The 21,726-nt window shown below is 40.9% G+C and overlaps 1 protein-coding gene and 1 long non-coding RNA gene across 6 annotated transcripts in view; one reads left to right on the top strand and one right to left on the bottom strand.

Moving 5' to 3' along the window:
• Positions 1-12,510: 12,510 nt before the first annotated feature.
• On the bottom strand, positions 12,511-18,973 carry LOC135290420 (uncharacterized). The gene is made up of 3 exons (XR_010353189.1): positions 18,746-18,973; positions 17,743-17,868; positions 12,511-16,686 (listed from the first exon to the last, which is right to left on the bottom strand). It is a non-coding gene; the product is annotated as an uncharacterized LOC135290420 (long non-coding RNA).
• Positions 18,974-19,250: 277 nt separating this feature from the next.
• IL6ST (interleukin 6 cytokine family signal transducer) overlaps positions 19,251-21,726 on the top strand; it is a 31,985-nt gene continuing 29,509 nt past the window's right edge. For 2 of the 5 annotated variants that reach the window (XM_064404325.1, XM_064404324.1), the window contains exon 1: positions 19,251-19,290. In XM_064404325.1, coding sequence (XP_064260395.1) covers positions 19,266-19,290 — 25 coding nt within the window. In that variant the 5' untranslated portion in view covers positions 19,251-19,265. Of the gene's footprint in view, positions 19,291-19,341; positions 19,459-19,840; positions 20,511-21,726 lie in introns of those variants that run through there. The other 3 variants (XM_064404326.1, XM_064404329.1, XM_064404328.1) reach the window with 3 other exon arrangements.

Raw genomic sequence — 21,726 nt, 5'->3', positions numbered from 1 at the left:
AGGTTTTATTTTCCTCTCAGCTTTTATGTGATGATAGCAAATGGTTACTAAAATCCATAGAGATCTCATAGGCAACTAGAGGATATATGTTCTAATGAAATTAAGCATTTTACAAAAAATTAGTCATTCCACAACTGCACACTTCCTCATAGGTTAGTAAATATTATTAGCCCAATGTCACACGAAGAAACTAAGGCAGAAAGATTAGACAATAAATTTCCAATAGTGGCTTCTTAGAACTGTGGCTGGTGGGAGCTAACTTTAGTGCTCAGTGTTAAACCTCCAAAATGTGGCTTATGTATTCCCTTCTTACGGGAACTTGCTTTGAGTGTTCTGTATTTATGACAATCAGGTGGAGGAATGCAGGAAGCAATTTAAGGGCTGAAACATAAAGATGATAAATTGTTTTTCTCAGGGTACAGTGCAGAGAGTCAGAGTCTGACAGCAGAGCCTGACCACTGGCTATGCTTATTCTTGACCAAAAGCCACCTTGGCCAGCTCAGCTGCAAGGCTTCTGCTGGGGAATATGTAGTAGTCACAGTGCTGTCACTGGCAGACTGCAAAGCAACATTACCCATGGCTATGGGAATCTCAGCCTGGAACCACAACTTAAGAGCAGTAGAAAAGGACTGGAAACAGCCTGTATCTTCAGAAAAATTAAGTGGAACCTTCTCTTGGCAATTATTTTGTGTGATTACTCCCTGGGCTAGGAAAGGTACAGAGCTGCCAGCTGAGACTAGCTCTTTGTGTCCTTAATACTCCTTATCCTCTCATCTCCATAATTTCCTTAGCCGATGGAAGAGAATAGGCAGGGTTTTTGGAGTCACAGTACCACTCTGCCCTCCCAAACTACAGAAAAGAGATTCAACAAACTAATCCATAAAGAGTACATTCCAGCTCCTCTCCTGACATGTTTTGTAAACTCTAACTGAACCCATCACATAACACTCTTCATCACAATGGATGGATCACATTCCCTAGCTGATCCAAATTAAACTGCTGCCTTGTAGGAGTGCCATGAAGGGACACCAGACAGGTACTTGTGGTCAGCACAACCTCTCTTGGGCAGCACCCTTTGGGAAGCACCTTAGCATATCATTTTCACCCCAGAAAAGATGCTCTGTGAACAGCACTTGAGAATGCACAGCTGTATTTACAGCTTCACTATAGCAAAGTGATAAAGGCATGATGAGATTATCATGTTCTCCATTTGTACCAAATGGAAAACTCTCATAGTAAAATATGAGATGAGGCTCATCTCATAAGATGAGTTCAGTTCTTACTGACACACTCTACTTTCGGCAACAAGCTGGTCTGATTTTTTTTTTTGTGTTAATGTGCCAACCAAATGATATGAAAATAAAATCCACATTAGCTAACTCCCGTGTTTAACATTCTAACTCCATAGTACAAGTTTGCTAATGCAAATGTTGAGCTAAACTCAATAATTGGGACAGTTCAAACTAACAAGCACGAATTGCTTCAAGTGATGATTTAAACTATCGTAATTTAAAACATGATTTTTTCTCTGCACTAGATGTCACTTTTTTATGGTTTTCTTTCAGTACACTCTTACACCAGTAGAAGCTTTAGTTGCCTCTTAGCCCATCTTCTGAACTCTGTCAGAACATTAGTTCATATTACAATCTGCACGAGCATGATAAATTCTGCATTCCACACATTAGTTTGGGTGGGGGTTTTCTGTTGGTTGCTATGGATAACCACATTGTGTTATTTAACTAAACAGCAATATTACAGTGGCAGCCAAGTTGATTTTCTTTTATGCCAAACATTTTTCAAGAAAAAATTAAATCCCTCAGCTGACTGAGGCTGAGAGATGTCTGAGATTTGTGTCAAAATGTTCTCTAAATTAAGAGACCTTCAAAGAAATGCCACCACAGGTGTGAACTATTTCCTTTCAAGCATGTCTACCAAGAATTTCAAAGCTATTGTTAGTCAGAAAAATTGTCTCTCAAGCTATTTTTAAATACATTTTCATAACAGAAATCAAGTCTCAGGTCAAAAGAGAATTTTTACAGAGAAAAACATGCTAGAGAATGGCCAAACTCAAAGAGTGTGTCAGATGCCTACCGCCATAAAAGACAGTAAAAATGTTTCTATAAATATATCAACAACAAAATGAAAGGTAAGGATAATCTTCATCCTTTACTGCATATGGGGAGAAACATTGTGACAAAGGAAAACAGAGAAGAGGTACTTAATGCCTTGTTTGTCTTTGTCTTTAACAGCAATACCAGTTTTTCTCTAGATACCTAGCCAGCTGAGCTGGAGGATAGCGATGGGAAGAAGAATGAAGCCCCCTTAATCCAAGGGGACATAGTCAATTACCTGATGCCCCACACGTTTATGGGATTAGATTAAACCCACCCAAGGGTACTGAGGGATCTGGCAAAATAGCTCACCAAGACACTTTCTGTCACTTATCAGCAATCCTGGCTAACAAGACTGGTCCCAGTTAACAGGAGGTTAGCAAATATGATGCCCAAATACAAGACAGGCTGGCAGGAGGAAGTGGGGAACTACAGTCAACCTGTCCTTGATGCTGAGAAGGTCATGGAATAGGTGATCTAAGTGTCATCACACTGCACTTGCAGGACAACCAGGAGATCAGGCCTAGCCTGCATGGATTTATGAAAGGGAAGTCCTGCTTGACCACCCAATCTCCTGAGGAAGAAGCTATGGAGACTGACTTCTGTAAAGCCTTTGACACCATTTTCCAATATTCTCGTGGAAAAGCTTGGACAAGTGCTCTGTTCACTGGGTAAAATCTGCCTGGATGGCTGGGCCCAGAGAGTGGTGTGATGGTGATGGAGTGACATCCAGCTGGTGGCCCGTCATGAGTGGGGTTCCCCAGGGCTCAGTGCTGGGGGCATTTCTGTTTAATATCTTTATCAATGATCTGGACTAGGAGATTGAGTGCAGCCTCAGGCCCTTCACAGATGACACCAAGATGAGTGTGAATGTTGATCTGCTGGAGGACAGAAAGGCTCTGCAGAGGGATCTGGACAGGATAGATCAAGAGGCCAAGGCCAACGGTGTGAGGTTTAACAAGGCCAAGTGCCAGATCCTGTCCTTGGATCATAACAGTCCCAGGCTGGGGGCAGAGTGGCTGGAATGCTGACCTGTGGAAAAGGACCTGGGGGTGCTGGTGACAGCAGCTGAACATGAGCCAGGCTGGGCCCAGGTGGCCAAGAAGGCCAATGGCATCCTGGCCTGGATCAGCCATGGTGTGGGCAGCAGGCCCAGGGCAGGGATTGTCCCCTGTACTGGGCACTGCTGAGGCCACAGCTCCAGTGCTGTGTCCAGTGCTGGGCCCTCAGTGCAAGAGAGACCCTGAGGAGCTGGAGAGAGTGCAGAGAAGGGCAGTGGAGCTGGGGCAGGGTCTGGAGCACAAGTCCTGTGAGGAGCAGCTGAGGGAGCTGGGGGTGTTTATCCTGGAGAAAAGGAGGCTCAGGGGTGACCTTGTCACTCTCTACGGCTGCCTGAAAGGAGGCTGTGGCCAGGTGGGGGTCAGCCCCCCTCTTTGAAGTAACAAGAAATTGAACAAGAGGAAACAACTTCAAGATGCACCAGGGGATGTTTACACTGCACACGAAAAAAATTTCTTCATGGAAAGAGCTGTCAAGCACAGACTGCCCAGGGAAGTGGCGGGTCACCATGCCTGAGGATGTTTAAAAACAAACCTTGATTACATGGTTTAGTGGTAGACTTGGTAGTTCTGGGTTAGTAGTTGGACTCAGTGATCTTAGAGGTCTTTTCCAACCTGAAAAATTCTGTGATTCTATAACATTCTTCATTAGACAACCTTTTGGATTTCTTCAAGAGTCTGAATTTTGCAGGAGAGTATTCCTTTCTTCTGTTTACAGGTGACTTCTGAAATCTGGCACACTGATCCTCCAGCTGTTATCTACATGGTAGGATGAAGAGCAGTAAACCCTCAATGCCAACAACAGAGAGTAATAGTGATGTACTATTGGAAATTATAACATGTGAACTCAGTAAAACAACCATGTCACAACATTAAGCACCTGCAATTAGTTGCAGTGTACCACCTCACTGTATTGACATGCATTTGTTCGGTCATTATATTTTTGGATTAAAACTTTCAGTTTGTCATTTTTAAACTGATTACCCAATCTTCCTGACCAGGTCTCCCAGAGTGCATAGTTTTGTCTGTGCAGTGACTAAGAAAACATTGAATGTGAATACCTGGTGATGTGAGATCGTTGGGTGTGGTTTTGTTTTGTTTTTAACAGTAAAGGAGTGTCAGCTAAATGTTGAACATGCATCTTGGAAAACACAAATGTCTGTCTCAGATTATCAGTTAATTTCTGCTGTGTACTCTGAAAAAAAGTCACCTGCTTTATAAAAATGGTATAACCAATTTACTGATTTTAGTGGTGTTCTTGATAGATTAGTAAGATACATTAATTTAAAAACAGAACTTGCTTTCTGAAGCTTACATTTTTCACCCCAACCTCTGCAAAGAGGAAATTGTAGAGCCTAGTTCAACAGAATAGAGCAGCAGAGCAGGAAAATGTAACTCTGTGTGATGCTCTAAGTCCCATGGGTCCACACAGAAGCATACTGGAAATTTCTTGCAAGGGAGAAGGAAGGAACTGAGGAACAACCACATGATGCTCTGTTTCCAAGGTGAACCTCACAATGTGATATGAGTTAAATTCAGAATTTTCAGGGGGGTATTCCTGAAAGTAGGAAAGTATTCACAGAGTAGTTGTAAGAACAATTATTGCATGGACCCTAAGTGACCAGCAAATAAATCTGAGTAAGATCCATGAGAGATAAGCAGCATGGTCTCTGACTTGGTCTGATTATTTTTCAATAGCAGCAGGGTTATGCTTCCTACATACAAAGAAACAAGCACTAGAATCAACTTTCTGTTTCTGTATTCAAAAATGGGAACCTTCTTTCCAGGCAGATGCAGAGAAGCCTATTGTTTCTCTTCCCACTGTCATCCTAATAGAGTCTCTCCCGGTGGATTCTTGGCCATCCCTTCTGCAGTGATCAGATTTTCATATCACCTGTTCATACTGACCAGCAGCAACATAGCTGGCTCACACACCACCCAGGAATGTTTTCTATTTACACCCAAGCTGTTTAGCATCATACAGCTATGCCATAAAATGCCAGGACAATGCTAACAGTTTTGACTTTCTGGGAATACTTACCCAGTTTCAATTAAGATCTCACCAGTGAGTACTTTAAATAGTGTCTAGCAGGAGTTTAGGAAAGTAAGTAATAAATATGTTTATGAAAGAGCTCAATGTCACAGAGCAGCAGGGCACATGACAGTAATCTGTACTGTGATTTATAAAAGAGCAACCATTTAGGGTGTGGTTCATGTAGTTGGCTTATACAGAAAAAAAAAAAGGCAAATTCCATTATGCAAAATATTCTTTCACATTGCAGTCAGCATAACTGGAAATATAGCTTGTGGCAGGAGCCAGCATTGTCTCAGACTGCATCCATCCTCTCCCAGGCTGCAGGCAAATCTTTTTGCTATTCATTCTTGTTCCATTAGGCTCCAATTGCACTAAAGTGCATCTTTTATACATAAGATGTGACTACTTATTTAACTGGTTGTAATTTATTCCTTCATATCAAAGTAGTACCTAGGCATTCCAGTGAAGATTTAAACCTCATTGTGATTCTTACTTTGCAAATATGTTACAATAAATAGACCCTGTAATCCCCAAATTTATATCTGAAATAAGCAGGCTACACAGAGGGAGAAAATGAAACTATTTTGGTCAAGGTGATAGAGCAAAGATATCTTAGTTGGTTTCTTGATTCAGCCACGCATGATGCCCATTTGCAGTTAATTACTGAAAATGGTGCTGTTTTCAAGTAATCCATTAATATCGGTCACTGGTTATCTGACACATAGAATCCTTGTAGTGCTGACAAGCCCTTTTGAACAGTCACTATTTCACCCTAGGAGGGGACTGCATTTTAGCAGTGGATAAAGCATAATTATCACATATGCATGATTCCTTAGACGTTATCTAACTATTAACAATTTTAAATTAATGGTAATAGCCCATGCTCCTTGAAACATGTCAGCAATGGATGTAAACTAAGAAACATATGCTCTTTCAGCTAAAGTCTTTTGAAGAATCTTTTACAGAGTGCTCTTTAGTCTTCCTGCAAAGCATCTCTCACCCTTCACCTCATTCCTGTTACTATTTTTAGAAGCCAGAGATGTAAACATATTGTCTAAAATGGAAGCTTGCAAGGCCAGTTGAAAAGTAAAGCTGTTGGAATTCTTGCATATGCTCATGAAAAATAATTGTAGAGGAACATGGGGCCAGTCAGAATCAAGCACCAACCTAGCTTCTGATGTTCCAGTCAATTCTAAAACAACATTTATAGAGCTCTGGGACACAATTGCACTGCAAAATGTACTAGTAGATAAGTGCAGCAGGACTGTCAGAATCCTTTATGTCTTGTGTCACAAGAGCCTCAAGATATATTGTGTATAAATTCTTCATGTTTGTTAGTAATTCAAAACATTTTTTAGAATTTTACAATCTTTTTTTTAGGCTCATCTACACTTCTGAGTTGAAGAGAAAAATTAAATACATGCTAGACTCATTTGCTGCAATGCTTATATGGGTGTTTCTCTTAGAGAAGAACATTACAAGAAGTAAAGAGGAAATGCTGTAATCAGCATGCACAAGCTTTGAATGACTTAATATGGAAAGTGAAAATACAAATACAAATACCCTTCTCCCCAAATACTTCTTGGCTTCTTTAAAAGAAAGTCCAATTTGTGTATGAACAGTATTTCTGATGTACTTCAAATGTTTATATTTTTAAATATAACAAAAAAAATATCTTTATGTTCCCCAATGCTTTAGGAAAAAAAAAAGGTTTCTCTGTCATAGAGTTTGAGGCTTAAGGCCAGCTAGAAAGTGTGGCAGCTGCTCAACAACTATTTGAGGTGAATTGTAGACAAAAGTACTTTTATACATGGAAATTTACTCCTCCCATTTCAAACCAGAAAAGCAGGCAAGATGCCAGGAGCTACACGCTATGAGCATGTTTTGAAGAGGGAATTCACCTGCCAAATCATGAGCTCGTTGAGCACTGCATGACTTTCTACACCCACTTTTCCAGAATACACTCTGAAACAACTTCTGTGTCTCTGAAACACAGGCTTCTGTCTGTGTTGCAGCCTGGAAAGATTAGAAACCATAACATACTCCTATGATCCTTCCCTGGACTTTTCCAGCCGATATTATTTGAGTGTGTTCTGCATCCTGTACAATAATTTTTTTATTCATACAGAGACTCCTATCACATTACACTGCCCACAGACTTTCTTAACATAAGATTGAAAAGTTTCAGAAACCTCTATGACAGCTTTCTAAACTCCACTGACTTCAGTCCATTCAAAACTGATTTAAGGCCTGATTTAGATGAACCAGTGGATGAATAAAATGGGAAGGCAGACTTCTTGTACCAATAATTATTTAACCACAAAGTTTAGATCAATGTTTCTATTTCATTTCTTATGTGTATTTCATGGGTTGGCATTGAAGTGTTTCAGTGGAAATGTAGTAGTCTGTCTGCTGAGAATACTACCTAGGTAAAACTTGAGAGTGAGCCACAGAATACACAAGTAGAAAGCTACAGCTTTTCTTCTTTCTGACAATAGATTACACAGGTTACCCTGCCTCATTACCCTTAAAAGTAAACCACATCAGCATAACTCCCCCTTAGCTTCACTGGTTTCCCAACACTGCTAAGTGCATGAAGAGTGTGTGCTTTCCAGTCTTGTAGAGGTATTAATCAATATATTTAGAGTATAAACCCTGTATATTCAACAGAGCCTGGAGAAGTCATGTTACTGGCATAAAGCACTACCAAACCCATTGTGTTTGTCTTTATAACTCAAAGCTTCCACAAACCTCCACAGCATGCAAATATGGCACTCTTCCAAACCAGGAGAAAAACTACAGAAAATGTTGCAGTGGGGTTTTTCCACTTTTAAAAGAATTCTTATCTTGGAATTCAGCATTATTTTGCTCTTCCTGTAATCTGAAGCAGCTGTTTGTTTTCTCAGTTGTAACTGTCAGCCACGGTTAACATGAACACAGAGCTGCATGAAGCACGGGAGAAGGCCTGGAGCACTTCTTCAGAGCAGATTCATTCTACAGACTATGCTTCTGCTTTTATGCCATAGTCAAAGCAACACAAAGCAAGGTCAACCATGGCATCTAAGAGATCTCTATGATCATCAAGAAGTGCAGCCATGAAAGAAACCCCTTTTGAAACATATTATTCCAGTGGTATCTTGTTTCATTATAGTTCTAAAAAAAAAAAAAAAAAAAAAAAGAAAGAAAGACAGAAAAAAAAAAGAAAAAGAAATCGGCATTCTTTGGAAATGTGCTGAATGTGAGGAAAATGGAACATTCTTCCCCATCTGCTGAAATACTCTAAAGTAAACAAGGGTGCTAAGTACTGGGCAGAAATACTGGAAGTAATTTTTAAAAATAACAGAAAGGCAGACGCCAATGGAGGCCCCTGGTCATTCGCCTAGGCTTAGCACTGGAAAGAAATTACAGTTTGGGAAACTAAATCTACAGATAGATGCCAGATGGCTAATCTTGGTTAGTAGAGAGCACAAAGGGCTTTGCTTGATGATCAGGTTTAGCAAAATAACAGATGTCCCAAAAAAATAAAAATTTTACAGATTCTGAAAAGTCTGGAGTCTGTAAATTTATACAGTCTGGCTCACAAATTCAAACATTTTTTTGAATGCTAGGCCTTGCTTAGATGTTAACTGTTGTCTAAGAAATACAGGCTGCTAGGAAAAGCTTTAACAAACTTGTCCCTAAGGAGAAGGGTGCAGGGATTGACTATGCTACTAGTATACTACAGCCAATTAGACTAAGATGATAAAATGATCCAATCTCCTCTTGGTGTCATTAGATGGGCTAAGAAGCATGTCCTATACCTACATTAGACAAAAAAATGCTTGCTATATCTAAAATGGTCACCTAATATACCTTTGAAAAGTCAGCAAACACTGTCATCAGTAAGAATCCAAAGAAGTGTGCTAGGTAATATAACACATTAATGATAATTAGAGAAATACATTTGGTTTCATAGAAGATTCGGTTATATGCCAATTGTACCAGTGTAATCAAAAAACAACAGAAACCCCAGAGGTCCTGGCGTAAGAAATAAAGAAGATTGAAGGTTGAAACTTGGTGGGGTTTCAAAGAAATCTATTGCAATTGCTTAAAGCAATTTATTTGAAGCATTATTTGTGCAAGGTAAACAATAAAATATAAATTTTCTTTTTCTTACAGTACTAAAATTTATACAGTACCCCAATATTGTTGACAGAGGCACAATGTCCTCTGTATCTCTTCAATAATCTTGTTACTTGTGTTTTCCTCCTTTTACCTTGACAGTTTTTCACCATTTTCACATAACCTACTTTGTTGTTATTATCAGTGAGTCTTTTTTTAGAACTAGGGTTTGACTCAAATCAGAAGTGGATTCACTGTGCTTCCCTTCCTTTCAAGACGTGTGTCAGTCAGTCAAGCAGTTGGCATCCTGTCTTTCACCATTACACTGTAGCTTCATTTCATAAAGAAATTTACACTAGTATTGTCATCCCTGTTTCAAAAATCAACTGTAATTTGAAAAGACACACATTGTTTAAAATGTACCATTAAAGGCTGAAAATGTAGAGGACCTCTACTACTGTGACATTTCTTTACAGCTTGGCTAGATTGCATTTACTCACCTGGACAGTCCATTTTTGGAAAACTGAAGATGAAAACTGACCTTCTAGAAGACAATGGAAAAATAATTAACTTCACTGAGTACAGAATTTCTCGTTACTTCTTCTTTTATGCATTAAACTTTTCCAAGGAAACACCATTTTTCAGTCTCCATTTGTACATAAGCAATATCACAAAGCATTATTTGGACATTACAATTTGTGTTCACAAAACAGATTAATCTCCCTTGCAGAAAATCAATTTTGTCTGCCAGAGATGACTTTTTTTGTCTGCATTTTGGGCTCATCTACAATAAAAAAGGGTTTTAAAAACAGTTCTACAAACAAGCACAAATAGATCAAACTCATTCCACATAGATATACTTCATTAACAATATCAAGTTTTACACAGCTTTACAGCTTAAGAAGATTCCTGCTGAAGTAAAGATTCTTTTACCCAATATAGGCTATATGTATCCTAGAAAACTTTTCCTTCTTAGTTAATATAACAACATATGAAAAGGAAAAAACAATACCATTGTGTCTTGAAATTACTTTTGTACCAATATTTTATAAGGTTTCTGAATAGTTCAAAGTACATTCATAATGATCCTATTTTCAAAATGTCTTGCCTGTTTTAACTAAAAATCGGTATTTTGTTCTTGTTGATTTCTGAGTACCAACTTGTCTTAAGAGCACAGTGACAGATTTATTTCCATTCGTTATAAATAAAGGGATTAGCAGAGGTCATTTGAAGAATTCAACAAGGGAGTCCACACCAACTGTTACTGAACTCAACAGCAAACACCTATTTATTTAAATAAGAAGTAGGGTTAATATAAAATCATACTGTTGTTTAACTTTCTAATAACAGTTGAAAATTTAAATCCTCAGAGAACATCCCTACCCTACAGGGTCACTAATAAAACACTCATTAGCTTTGCTGGTCTAGATTTTCCTCAGTAAATTGCACTTCATGGTTCAGGAACCAAATCTGCCAGCCCTTAATATGACAAAAATCTAACTGTGAGTCTTTAGAATAATCACACCACCAAGACAACATCACATTATTACAAATGAGAACACTGGAAACATACTGGTCATGTTGACCCTGACCATTTTAAGGGGAAAAAAGCAAAACCAAGGAATTCTAAACTATGACCTGAAAAGCTTCTACTTTGTTTTTTTTTCCATAAATATTGGACTATTATGTTAGCTTATATTCCTTTTCTCAAGAAAAGTGTAATTGAATAATGAACAGGTAAAAAGTTGTTTCTTAAGTTGGCTGGGAAAACACCTTCTTACAGCATTGCATATGCCCAGAAATGATAACAAAAAGTATGTCAGTTACCACTTTAGAGCTATCAAGTTTATAGTGTGTGAGCCAATAAACCTGATCTTGATCTAGCTTTGAATAATTAACTTCTTCCTCTCTGCAAAATTCCTCTACAGAACCAGCTGGATATAATTTAAGACTTCACATTTTTAAACAATTGTTACATTTGCTCCAGACATGGCTGAATTCAGTCATCTGTAAAAGGGACTTCTTACACAGAGAAATGAGACTGAACTTTCAGTCTTCAACTCAGACTTTTTTTCTTAAGGCTGAGGACAAAGAATTGCTGCTTACAGAGAAAAGAATTGTGTGAACACAGATAATATTTCCTCTCATCCCTCAGATACAGGGGTCAGCAATTTGTCAAGGATTATATGTCAGATTGTGTTTTTCTTTTCTGACTCAGTGGTTTAACTTGCTGGAAGGAACTCAGCAGGAGCCAGGAACTGCTGCTTCCCAGGGGACAAGATCCCCCCCACCATACCATCAATAGCTCATGTGTATGTGACATAGTTTCACATAATCACAGAATCATTTAGGTTGGAAAATACCTCTAAGATCATCAAGTCCAATCTTTCACACCGATCACCACTAAGAGTCACAAGCACTAAGTGACATTTCCAGTCATTTCTTGAACACCTCCAGGAATGGTGACTCCATCATCTCCCTGGGCAGTCATCCCAATATTTTATAACCCTTTCCATAAAAAAAAATTTGTCCTGCAGTCCAATCTGAACCAACCTAGGCACAGCTTGAGGCCATGTCTTTTCACTGGATGCTTGGAAGAAGAGGCTGACCCCCACCTGGCCACAGCCTCCTTTCAGGCAGTTGTAGAGAGTAATAAAGTCACCCCTGAGCCTCCTTTTCTCCAGGATAAACACCCCTAGCTCTTGAGTATGTAGAACTCTTCAAAAGGATTCTCCCATTGCTTAATTAACTATAGACAAAATACATTTAAGTAAATCCTTACAGGATGAAAGACAAGTGGCTCCAATTACAGAATAAAGGAAAGGCAAAATTAAAGAGACAGGAAAGTAAAAAATAAAATGAGCAGACAATGATAAAGAATGATGGAGCACTAGTCTATGCAAACAGTTTGGCGTGCATGTTACATCTCTTACCACTAACATTTTTCTGCCATTCTCATTTATCTTTTAGGATCTCTGATTCTGGGGAAGATCTACATTTTTGCCATACTTTTATACACCAGCAAGACAATGTACTCCTACTCCAGTCTGGGAAATGTGAGTGAGGGAATGAAACAAAAAAGAAATCACGAAACATACCAAGCTCTGTTCTTGAAAGTTAAAGTTTGATTACAAATATTCAAAACAGAATTTCAAGTAACAATGACAATTTCTACACTAGGACCTTGGCTCTAAAAAGAATGCTTCACAGATCAGTGAAGGAGATGCTCCCAGGCTAGGATTCTAATGTCTCTGGCTTATCTCTTAAAGCAAGCTTTCAGTGCTATTGGCACTATGAAAGTGTTTCTATACTGACAGACTGGGCTTCATTATGCACACTCGCCACCATTTTTGTTTGCTAAATTCTGACTATGAAGCACTTGTTATGCCATGTTGGTAAGGAACTCTGTCATTTTGGATTTTTGGCAGAATTTAATTTGTTATATAGCTGAGTGATGGTATAAATTGAGAACAAAAGTATTTCTAGGCAATTAACTTTCTCCTAAAATAACTCTTAAAAGGAATTATTTTGACAGACTTTTGCTGGAAAACTTGTAAATGCAACAAGTATTCTGCTAAAGGGAGCAGAAATAACAGGAAACAGGAAAATACATGAATGTGAGTTTGGCAATATCAAAGGACAAAAAGAGCAAAAAGAGATAAAAGCAAGGAAAAGCTCTTAACAAATGGCAAAGAATGGTAAATAAATGGTAGGGTAGTGGAAGAAGATAAGATAGATCAGTAAGACCACAAGTATAAAATACAAAGTAGATACTCAAAGGCAGAGAAACATATGGGGCAAAGATTTTTACCTCTTTGTACCATATAAGAAGACATCACATGAATTGGCTAATACAAATCATTACTATTTCTTTGACTTTTTTAGTGAATGTGTAAGTTTCCTAGGTACTTTTTCACTCCAGGTATTAACTATTTAGTAGCTGATAGAAGCTATAATATATATATATATATAGGTATTTAGTATATTGTCTCAGCAATTAGAAATTATTACCAAAAGCCAATATTGTCCTTCTCCTTTGTTCTCTTTTGTTCTGTTGCTTACTTTATGTGCTATACAATTGCATGTAAAAAGTCCTACATCAATTTCTGCATCTCTTAGTTGCTCATTTACACACAAATATACCTGGTATGTTGAATTTTGTTGCTGCTTTTTCAATTTTTCTTATTCTGAGGTCTTCATTCCTTCATCATACAAAGTTGTTACTCTTTCTCACAAAGCATTCATTTTGGTGACATTATCTCAGGAGCGACTATATTTTACCATGTCTACATTGCTCTCAACAGCATTAGCCAATTTAACAATAAGGCAGCAGTCAGTGAGGGGTTATCTACTACTAACTTAGCTTCAGTGTTAGTGATGAGAATGTACTTCCCTGTGAATTCCACAGTCTTTACTTGTAGCAACAGGCTCAAGCCTTTTGTGTTTTCTAACAGCTCAAGCAGAAAACTTGAAGCACAATGCTGTCAAGGCCTCTTTTTTAAAACGTGTCACTTCAAAACAATTACCTATCTATCACTGATGATAGCTCTCTTCCTGGCAATCAAGGGGTATCTCACTGTATTGATTTCAGTGGTATAGTGTAGAACACTAGGTATAGCATGGAAAAATACAAAAAGGACTGGTCAAGTAGCTTGCCTGTAGCATATTTCCCCTCTGTAACCTACATATACACTGCTTCTTAAATATGTCTCTACCATCCTTTATTGAGAAGTCACAAGCTGTAGTGTCACAAAGCCAACATTTCCAACCACAGCTTAACTCATACACACTCTTTGTGTTTAGAGTCATTCCACTAAGACCAGCTCTCGCACAGACAAGTTTTAGCCTTAGACTGCAGAGGCTAAGGCTAAATGGAGCAACCAGAGTGCGTAGCACAGATTTAGGCACCCCTGTGTTGTGCCTGCTACACTCTGCAGTTGAAGACCAAGAACGTGAGCTCTATTTGTGTTTCTACACCTTGTATGCCAGTCATCATACAACCTGAAAAGGCATGTCCATGGTGCTGCTCTGCACCAACTAGAATCTTGTTACAGCCTGCCCGAAACTCAAGGGAAGGTCTGGATATCTGTGGCCAGTGCTAATTTGCCTGACTAGAACTGTTCCCTCACTCACTGCAAAGGACAGAAGTGCCACCCATGTGTTTTTTAAGAGGTCGACATTAGAAAGGAATCCACAATTACACTGATGTAAGACAGTAACAGAGCAGACTGAACAACACCCTTGGCTTCAGAATGCCTTTTTCTATTGCTAGCGTGCGTTTTGTCAGCCCAAATAACTAGGCCCAGCTCAACTGTTCTTCACGCATTAACTTTGTGCATATAGTTGTGAAAAAAACTTTGCCAAAAAAGTACTGACTTACATTTTCTGGCATATTTTTTATTGACTAAACTGCTCATGAAAGCCTTTGTGGCCAAGTAGGAAACATAATTCCAGTCAATCTGAAATGTCATTTTCTTTTTAATCATCTTCTGCTACTTTTAGTTGGGTCTTACTCACTGCCCAAGAGTTCTGCCTTAAGAACACATCCACATTCTGATCTGTGTGTGCAGAATTACTCCAAAGGCATTTTAACTCCAGCAGCTGCAAGAAGCATATTAAATTCATGGACAGCTCTCCCATGTGGTGTAAGAGACTGCAGCATAACACCTTCACCTCACCTTAGCTCAGAACAAGCATTTCTTCTCAGTGAACTGCATTGCTCATTCTAACTGAACCATTTTCCATGTTTGATCAATTTAATCCTTTACAGTATTTTTATCTTCACTGAAATTTAATATTTGTTTTCCTTTCCTGATCTCACCTTTGGTTTTGTTCCTCCAGTGAAGACCAGACCACTTTTTTTCTGATTATCCTACCCATTATCTTTTCATAAAAAACACCCGCTAGCAACATGTTCCATCAGCCAAAGCTTCCAGTCTAGGTCTCAAATGTCATTAGCTCTGTAATTTCCACTGCAGAAAAACAAGCAGATTGCGAGGCACACTGCTCCATTAGATGTGCCATTAATTTAAAGTGGGCTATAACCAATCTGTTTTCTGTTCTGTATGCCAGGCTGCAGTTTCATGGTGTTACCACTCTTATTTTTGATAATCAGAATGAAAGAACTAGGTCAAGCCCTCATGAGCAATCCAAAGCTTTCCTATCACATGTGGAGGAGTCAGCTATCACCATTCCTAGCTTCTCCCACTGATCACAAGATTCTCCTGAGCTTCTGAAGTCCTGATGAAGCTCTACAGACGCTGGCTGAATTTTGCAAGGTCCTGCCCAGAATCTCAGTTTTTATGCCCTTTCACTGGGCATAGCAATGCTAAGGAATGAGGTCAGTCCTGTTGCAATATGCATCACTCACTCTCTTGTAAAGAGATGCCATCAGACATCCAGCTGCACATACAAAGTTGCCATGATGGCTGCTTGTGGCTCAGTGAACTTTACTTGTTTGTCACACAAATTACAAACACCTACCTGCTCTCAAAGAAAACCAGTATGCTCCCATCTCCCTCAAGAGGAAGTAGTGAATTGCAAAGTCCATTTTTTGCTGCCACTGAGCTACTCATGTTTGGTAAGTTAAAAGGCTGTGAAGTTCTGTAACTGTCATTAAATCATTTCCAAAAGTTACATCAGCCATTTTTTTCCTTGCTGCTCTCTCCTCCCTACCTCTTCAGAGGACTTCACCCTGACTTTTTGACCTACAAGACTGTGGCTTCAATGCAACAGTCTGCTACTTGTCTGACATTCAGGCCAAAGGGAGAAAAAATTGTCTCTTCTTCATGTTAAAGAACGTTAGACACCGGAGATTCTAAGTTCAAGCTCAGAAGTGATACAAGCTGAGACAACATTATCACTTCAGCAAGAGGCTCATATGTTTTACTGAACCTCCCAGGCAAATAGTTCTACAGAGTGATTCACAGAAAATGTCTTGGCATGGGTCAGAATGTTGCCATTAAAGGGTGTTGTTGTTCAGCTTCTCTCTTACTGTGAGAATCTTTCCCAACATCCCTGTTCTGAGAGTCATACATTACCCAGAAAACCCCATATTTAGTGAGAGTGAGGAATCTTTTCACACCCCTGATGCTCCATGTCCTTATACCAAGATAATAATACATGCCAGAAAGATTCTTCCTGTCTGTGGCTCACCTATTTTAAGATTCAGTGGATCATGTAGACTGAAAATTTTTTCACAACTTGTTACGAAACCGCTGAAAATATCCATAGTGTGGTACAATCTGGTTCCTCAGCATTCTCTAACAGCTTCTCCAAAAATGTCTCTGCTCCCACAGTTGAACAGCTATCAACCTTTGCCAACAGCTACGTTTTCAAGTGTTGGTGCCCATCTCTACACTTCCAGGCTATCTCCTTCTTTCTGGAGGAGAAAGCAGAGGATGTGAAGGCGTGCTTCACCGACTGATATCCTAACTGTGTATCACGAGAGCTGGAAATATCCCATATAGCCCTGATGTGAGCACTATGCTGGAATATAAATTGCAGTGTGCATAACCAGAGGGTAATTGATATCAAAGACCTTCCAATTCCTACAACTAGCTTTCTTTTATTCCTGCCTCATATATTTAGGGAATATATGACCAAACATTTAATTAAATATATAAAATAAACATTTAATGTAATGCTTTATTCAATGTGCAGATTAAAATGCTTGGAATTAAAATGCTTAGAATGGCTTAATTCTCTTCTTTACTAGCAATCCCAAATGTCCTGATTCTATGCAGTGGCAATTGTAATGCTATTAACTTTTTACCTGCTTGTACCAGAAAGTGGCTGGTGTCTAAAAACAATAATATTTTTGGCAACTAAATTGTAAATGAAAAAATGGTACTCTATGTCAATACAGAAAAATTAAGTACTGTTGCAAATAAATTATTTTGTTTCTCGACACAACTTCAGATATGTGTACATAGTTTTACAGAGTCCACAAATAGTCTGTGAAATACACAATCTCTTGCTTATTTGAAGAGCTACAATGCATGTCATATATTAAGTGAAGCCTGTCACAGGACTGGTTGTGAAGGGAGATGGAAGGTTGTTCTACAAGTTCTGGCAATATACCAGGAATTGCTTCAGGCTATAGGATTTCAGAATAAGAATGTCATAAGAGGCTTTCTGTTGGCTGGGGGAGGGAGGAGAGTGAAGAGTCTGCTCCTGGAATGTCTATTTAGCAGCAGAACTCAAGTGATCCTACAAGAGACAAAAGACATGCTAAAACGAGAAAAAAACATTATTTTTTTGGTCCTTCTAGTTAGAGCCAGGTTCCACTTAAAGTTTTGTTGACAAAAAGTCATTTTTTGAGGATGCTGAAACAGGCACATCCATGCACACTGAAATTTACCCATTATACAATCAAAATGTACTTGTACAGCCTCAAACTGTAACCCAGAATCGATGCAGACACAAACATACTAACCATTATCTGGTGAGAAAGCAAAAGTGACCAACTGTAATGCTTTTGTCATTCTGCAAAAACTGTGAAACCTGTTCTGCAGATGTCATTTGTCCTGATACCCTAGGAAAGGTTTGAACACCAGAAGTCCTGTAGGAGGAAATGGGAAGGATTGAGTCACTGAGTGCAGACACCACCAATGGGAGAAAACAGCAATATCTACAGTATCTAAGGTTACTAGACAGCATCAGCTGCAAGCAGGAACATAAAGTAATGAATTTAATCTGCAGCCTAGATAAATACCTATCAGAAATTATGTAAGTACAGACAACTTTGTTGTTAGGAAAACAGAGCAACTAAATGACTATTTAAAAGTGTCCATCCAGCTTTACTCTGCTACATAGAAAAAATACAGCATTTTCAGAATTAGCAACAACATTTTTGTCGGATATTAAGCCATCTGAGACAGTACACCAAGCATAATCAGAGACTGGTACAAAATCCAGTGAGAATCAAACTATGTTCCACTGTCTTTCTCCAAATTTCTGAATCTTGTCTTATTAGCAGCTCATGTCAGTGCCTGAAACAGGGTATTAAACTAGATGTCTTTTTTATCTAGCCAATCTGCCCACTTGTCTAAAGATGTAACTAGCAGTGTAATATACCTCATATCCTACTTGGATAAATATAACTTAAGAACTAAGGGGGCAAAACCCTAAAGCATTTGGCAGGAAGAAACTCCAGTTAATGTCTTGTATCATTAGCCTTCTTTAACACTCTCAGCACCAAGTTTGTGACATGGCACTGTTCCTTCTTACTCACGAACTAGAGAAGACATTAATCTGGAATGAAGAAAGCATCTTAGAGGACATTATTTTGATTTACAAAAATAATTTTTCAGAGCTACTGCATGAAGAAATGTCCAAGTATAAGGTGGGTCATGATCACATCAACGATCTATATCGAGGACCATTCCTCAGCAACCTAGCCTTCCACAAACATCTTTCTCAGGGGCTGCAATCCTGACCGATTTTCGGGGACTGAAACATCGAGACCGCTCTGGATCGCAGCGCTCTGCTCGCACGGCAGCTGTTGACAAGAGCATTCTACAGCCGCCCGTACTCCCAGGGGAGTCTTGCGAAACGCCGGGAAGGCCGCTGGCTCCTCAGGCCTGCTCAGGACAACACCCCCGCCGCGCCGCCCGCGCAGGCCCGGCCGGGCGAGGGCCAGGAGAAGCTTCCAGAGGCCGGGCCGGCCAGGGCGCGGGTAGGGTCCGGCCGGGCTCAGCCGGGCGTCCCGCGGCTGCCGCCCACAGCGGCACACACCGCGACGGGACCGCGCTGCGGGGGGCGGCGGCACGGCCGGCGGAGGGGCCGGAGCGCCGCGGGGCAGGGGCAGGGGCAGGGGCAGGGGCAGGGGCAGGGGCAGGGGCAGGGGCAGGGGCACCGCTCGCTCCCGCCCCCCGCGCCCCCGGCATCCTGGCACCGGCCGCCGCGTTACGGGAAGCCCCGCCCCTTCCTGCGGGCCCGCCCCCGTGCGGTGACGTCATGAGAGCCGCGGGCCAATGGCGGGGTGGGTGGAGGAGGAGGGAAGGGCGCGCGGGGGCTGGGGCGGGGCGGGAGCGTGACCGGGCGCGGGGCCGCGCGTGCGGGACGGCGGCGCGATGGCGCGAGGCGGCTGTGCCGCTATTTAGGGGCAGGGGCCGCGGAGCGCAGGCGGCGGCGCCGGGTAAGAGCCGGGGTGTGCGGGGCTTCCCTTACCCTCCACCTCCCCCCTCCCCCGTGTCCTCTCCCTGAGGGCCGTCCGCCGGCGGGGACCGTGCTGGGCCGTCCTTTTCCTCCGGGCCGTGCGCCCCGGGCGGGGGCAGCGGGGCTGACCGGGAGACGGGCCGGGGCGGGCGGGTGCGCGGCAGTGTTGCGCCACTCGGTTCCCGGGCCGGTCGCCAGCCGTGCCCCGCGGCGGTGTCTGGTGTGTCCAGCCTGCCCTGGCCGGCGCCGGCGGTGACGCTCAGAGCGCGGCGTGGCCGAGCCCGGGGCCGAGCCCCTGGCGGGCCCCTCCGCAGCCCTGCCCCGGCGGGCTCCGGCTGAAGGCTGCCCGCGCAGTTCCCCAGAGCGGTGCTGCTTGGTGCTGGCCGTCCGGGCTGGCAGCGGTGTCGCGACCCTCGCGGGACCCGCGTCTTTCGGCTTTGTCGCTTGTCGCATGAGCGCGGCCGTGCCACCGACACGGATTTCCTTGATGAAGAGATTTGCGTTTTGTCGCCGTCTCCGCAAGTGGCGGCTCTTGTTGCCTGTAGGTGGTAGAAAACTGCTGCCCTGTAAGATACGCACACTTTGTCTTATTGCTGGTCCAAGTAGTGGAGGGGATTCCCTGAGGAATTAGGGAGAAGCGGGTACAGCGGCCGTCTGGTTGCTTCCCATGTGGTCCTGGGCGCCAGTCATCCCTGTCGTGGGGCTCCGATGCTTTCCCTAAAAAAAATCGGCATCGTTTTCATCTCTCGGATGATGAAACTGAGGCACAAAGGAAAGCAGGCTGCCAAGTGTTTTGGCAGGATTGAGGGGAATAATTCCCAGTCTCAGTTTTCGTGCTTGTTTCAGGCTGACTAGGGGTTTGCCAGCTGGTGGCTGCTTGTTACTGCTGAGGCATTCTGAAGGCATAGTTCTACACATAGTTGTAGTTCTACTACCAGGTAGTGGAACTGTGTGGGGTTATAGCTCTGTCGTTAGTGATCTGTCACAGAGGGGGAAAGGGAATCCACAACCTTCCCAAGAAATTGGATACTGTGGGGAGTTAAGGTATTTTTTCTTACACCCTCTTTTCTATAGAAATATAACATTTATGCTTCCTACATGCTGTTACTTTCAGAGGCATGTAGAATATACTGTTCAAAGCATGTAACTTCTGAACAAATTATCTATATGTTGGTGTAGCAAAATAAGAATGTAAGTGTGGATGATGAAAATTTGAGATAACTTCCTAGCAGTTGAGCATTCGAAGTAATTGTTTGGATGTTGTTTATATGTCTGGAAATGTGGTGCTTCACGTAAAGTCAATAGATAAATATTTTCAGTGGAGGAGAAAGATAGATAGATATGCACATCTGTAAGTGAGTACACCAAATGGAGATACTGTTCCCATGCTGCTTGTCTGGAGGATTAGCATTCACACAGTTATGTGAAATTAAATAACCTTTTTGGCCATTTTGAAATCAATTATTCTTGTATTAGCAAGAACTGTCTAGATTAGAGAAGCAGCACTGTTTGTGATCCGTCTGGAAGGTTTGATTTCAAAATGCAAACACTAAGTGCTAAGACATTACTCTGTATAAATTAATATAATTTTTGAACTAAAACTACTTGCTAGCTGTGAGAAAATTCTGAAGTGTTCCAGAGAAATTGATTTACAGTTTTAAGAAGGTACCAGAAAGAATTCAATTATTGCAAGCAAATATTTGGTGCCTCTAGTTAGGAATTTCAGTAATTTTTAACTTTGTACCTGTTTTGATTTTCTTTTTTTTGTGTATATATTTTGTTCTGAAGGCCCTATCAAAACTACAAGGATAAGCCTCCTTCTAGAGGCAGAGGAATAAGTATACAGTAGAGAAATTACTTTGTTAGATGGTGAAAGGAATAGAGATGTCATTTGTATATAGAGATTTTAAATACAAAAATGTATTTCAGAGTATTCTGTTCATATAACATTATATTAATGTTACATATAGTATTACATAATGTTGTGTTCATATAACATTACATATTTTCAAGTGCTTGTCTTAGAGGTGTCTGGTGTTTCTTGAGTCTCATAAATATTTCCAAGAAGGAAGTAAGCTTGGAGGAAGGAAGGAAGCTTAGAGATGAAATACGCTTAATTAGAAAGCGGTTACGGTTTGAGTGATCAAAATTCCTTGAGGATAGTTGCAGCTTTTAGATGGCTTTAAGAACAGTCTGGCTTGTTATAAAACCTCAAGGAGCAGCTGCTTTGTGAAGCATCCCTGGTTCTGTCTGCTTGAGC

This window comes from Passer domesticus, chromosome Z (genome assembly GCF_036417665.1).
Source record: "Passer domesticus isolate bPasDom1 chromosome Z, bPasDom1.hap1, whole genome shotgun sequence".
Classification (NCBI taxonomy): Eukaryota; Metazoa; Chordata; class Aves; order Passeriformes; family Passeridae; genus Passer; species Passer domesticus.
This window is presented reverse-complemented; position numbering and strand designations above follow the sequence as displayed.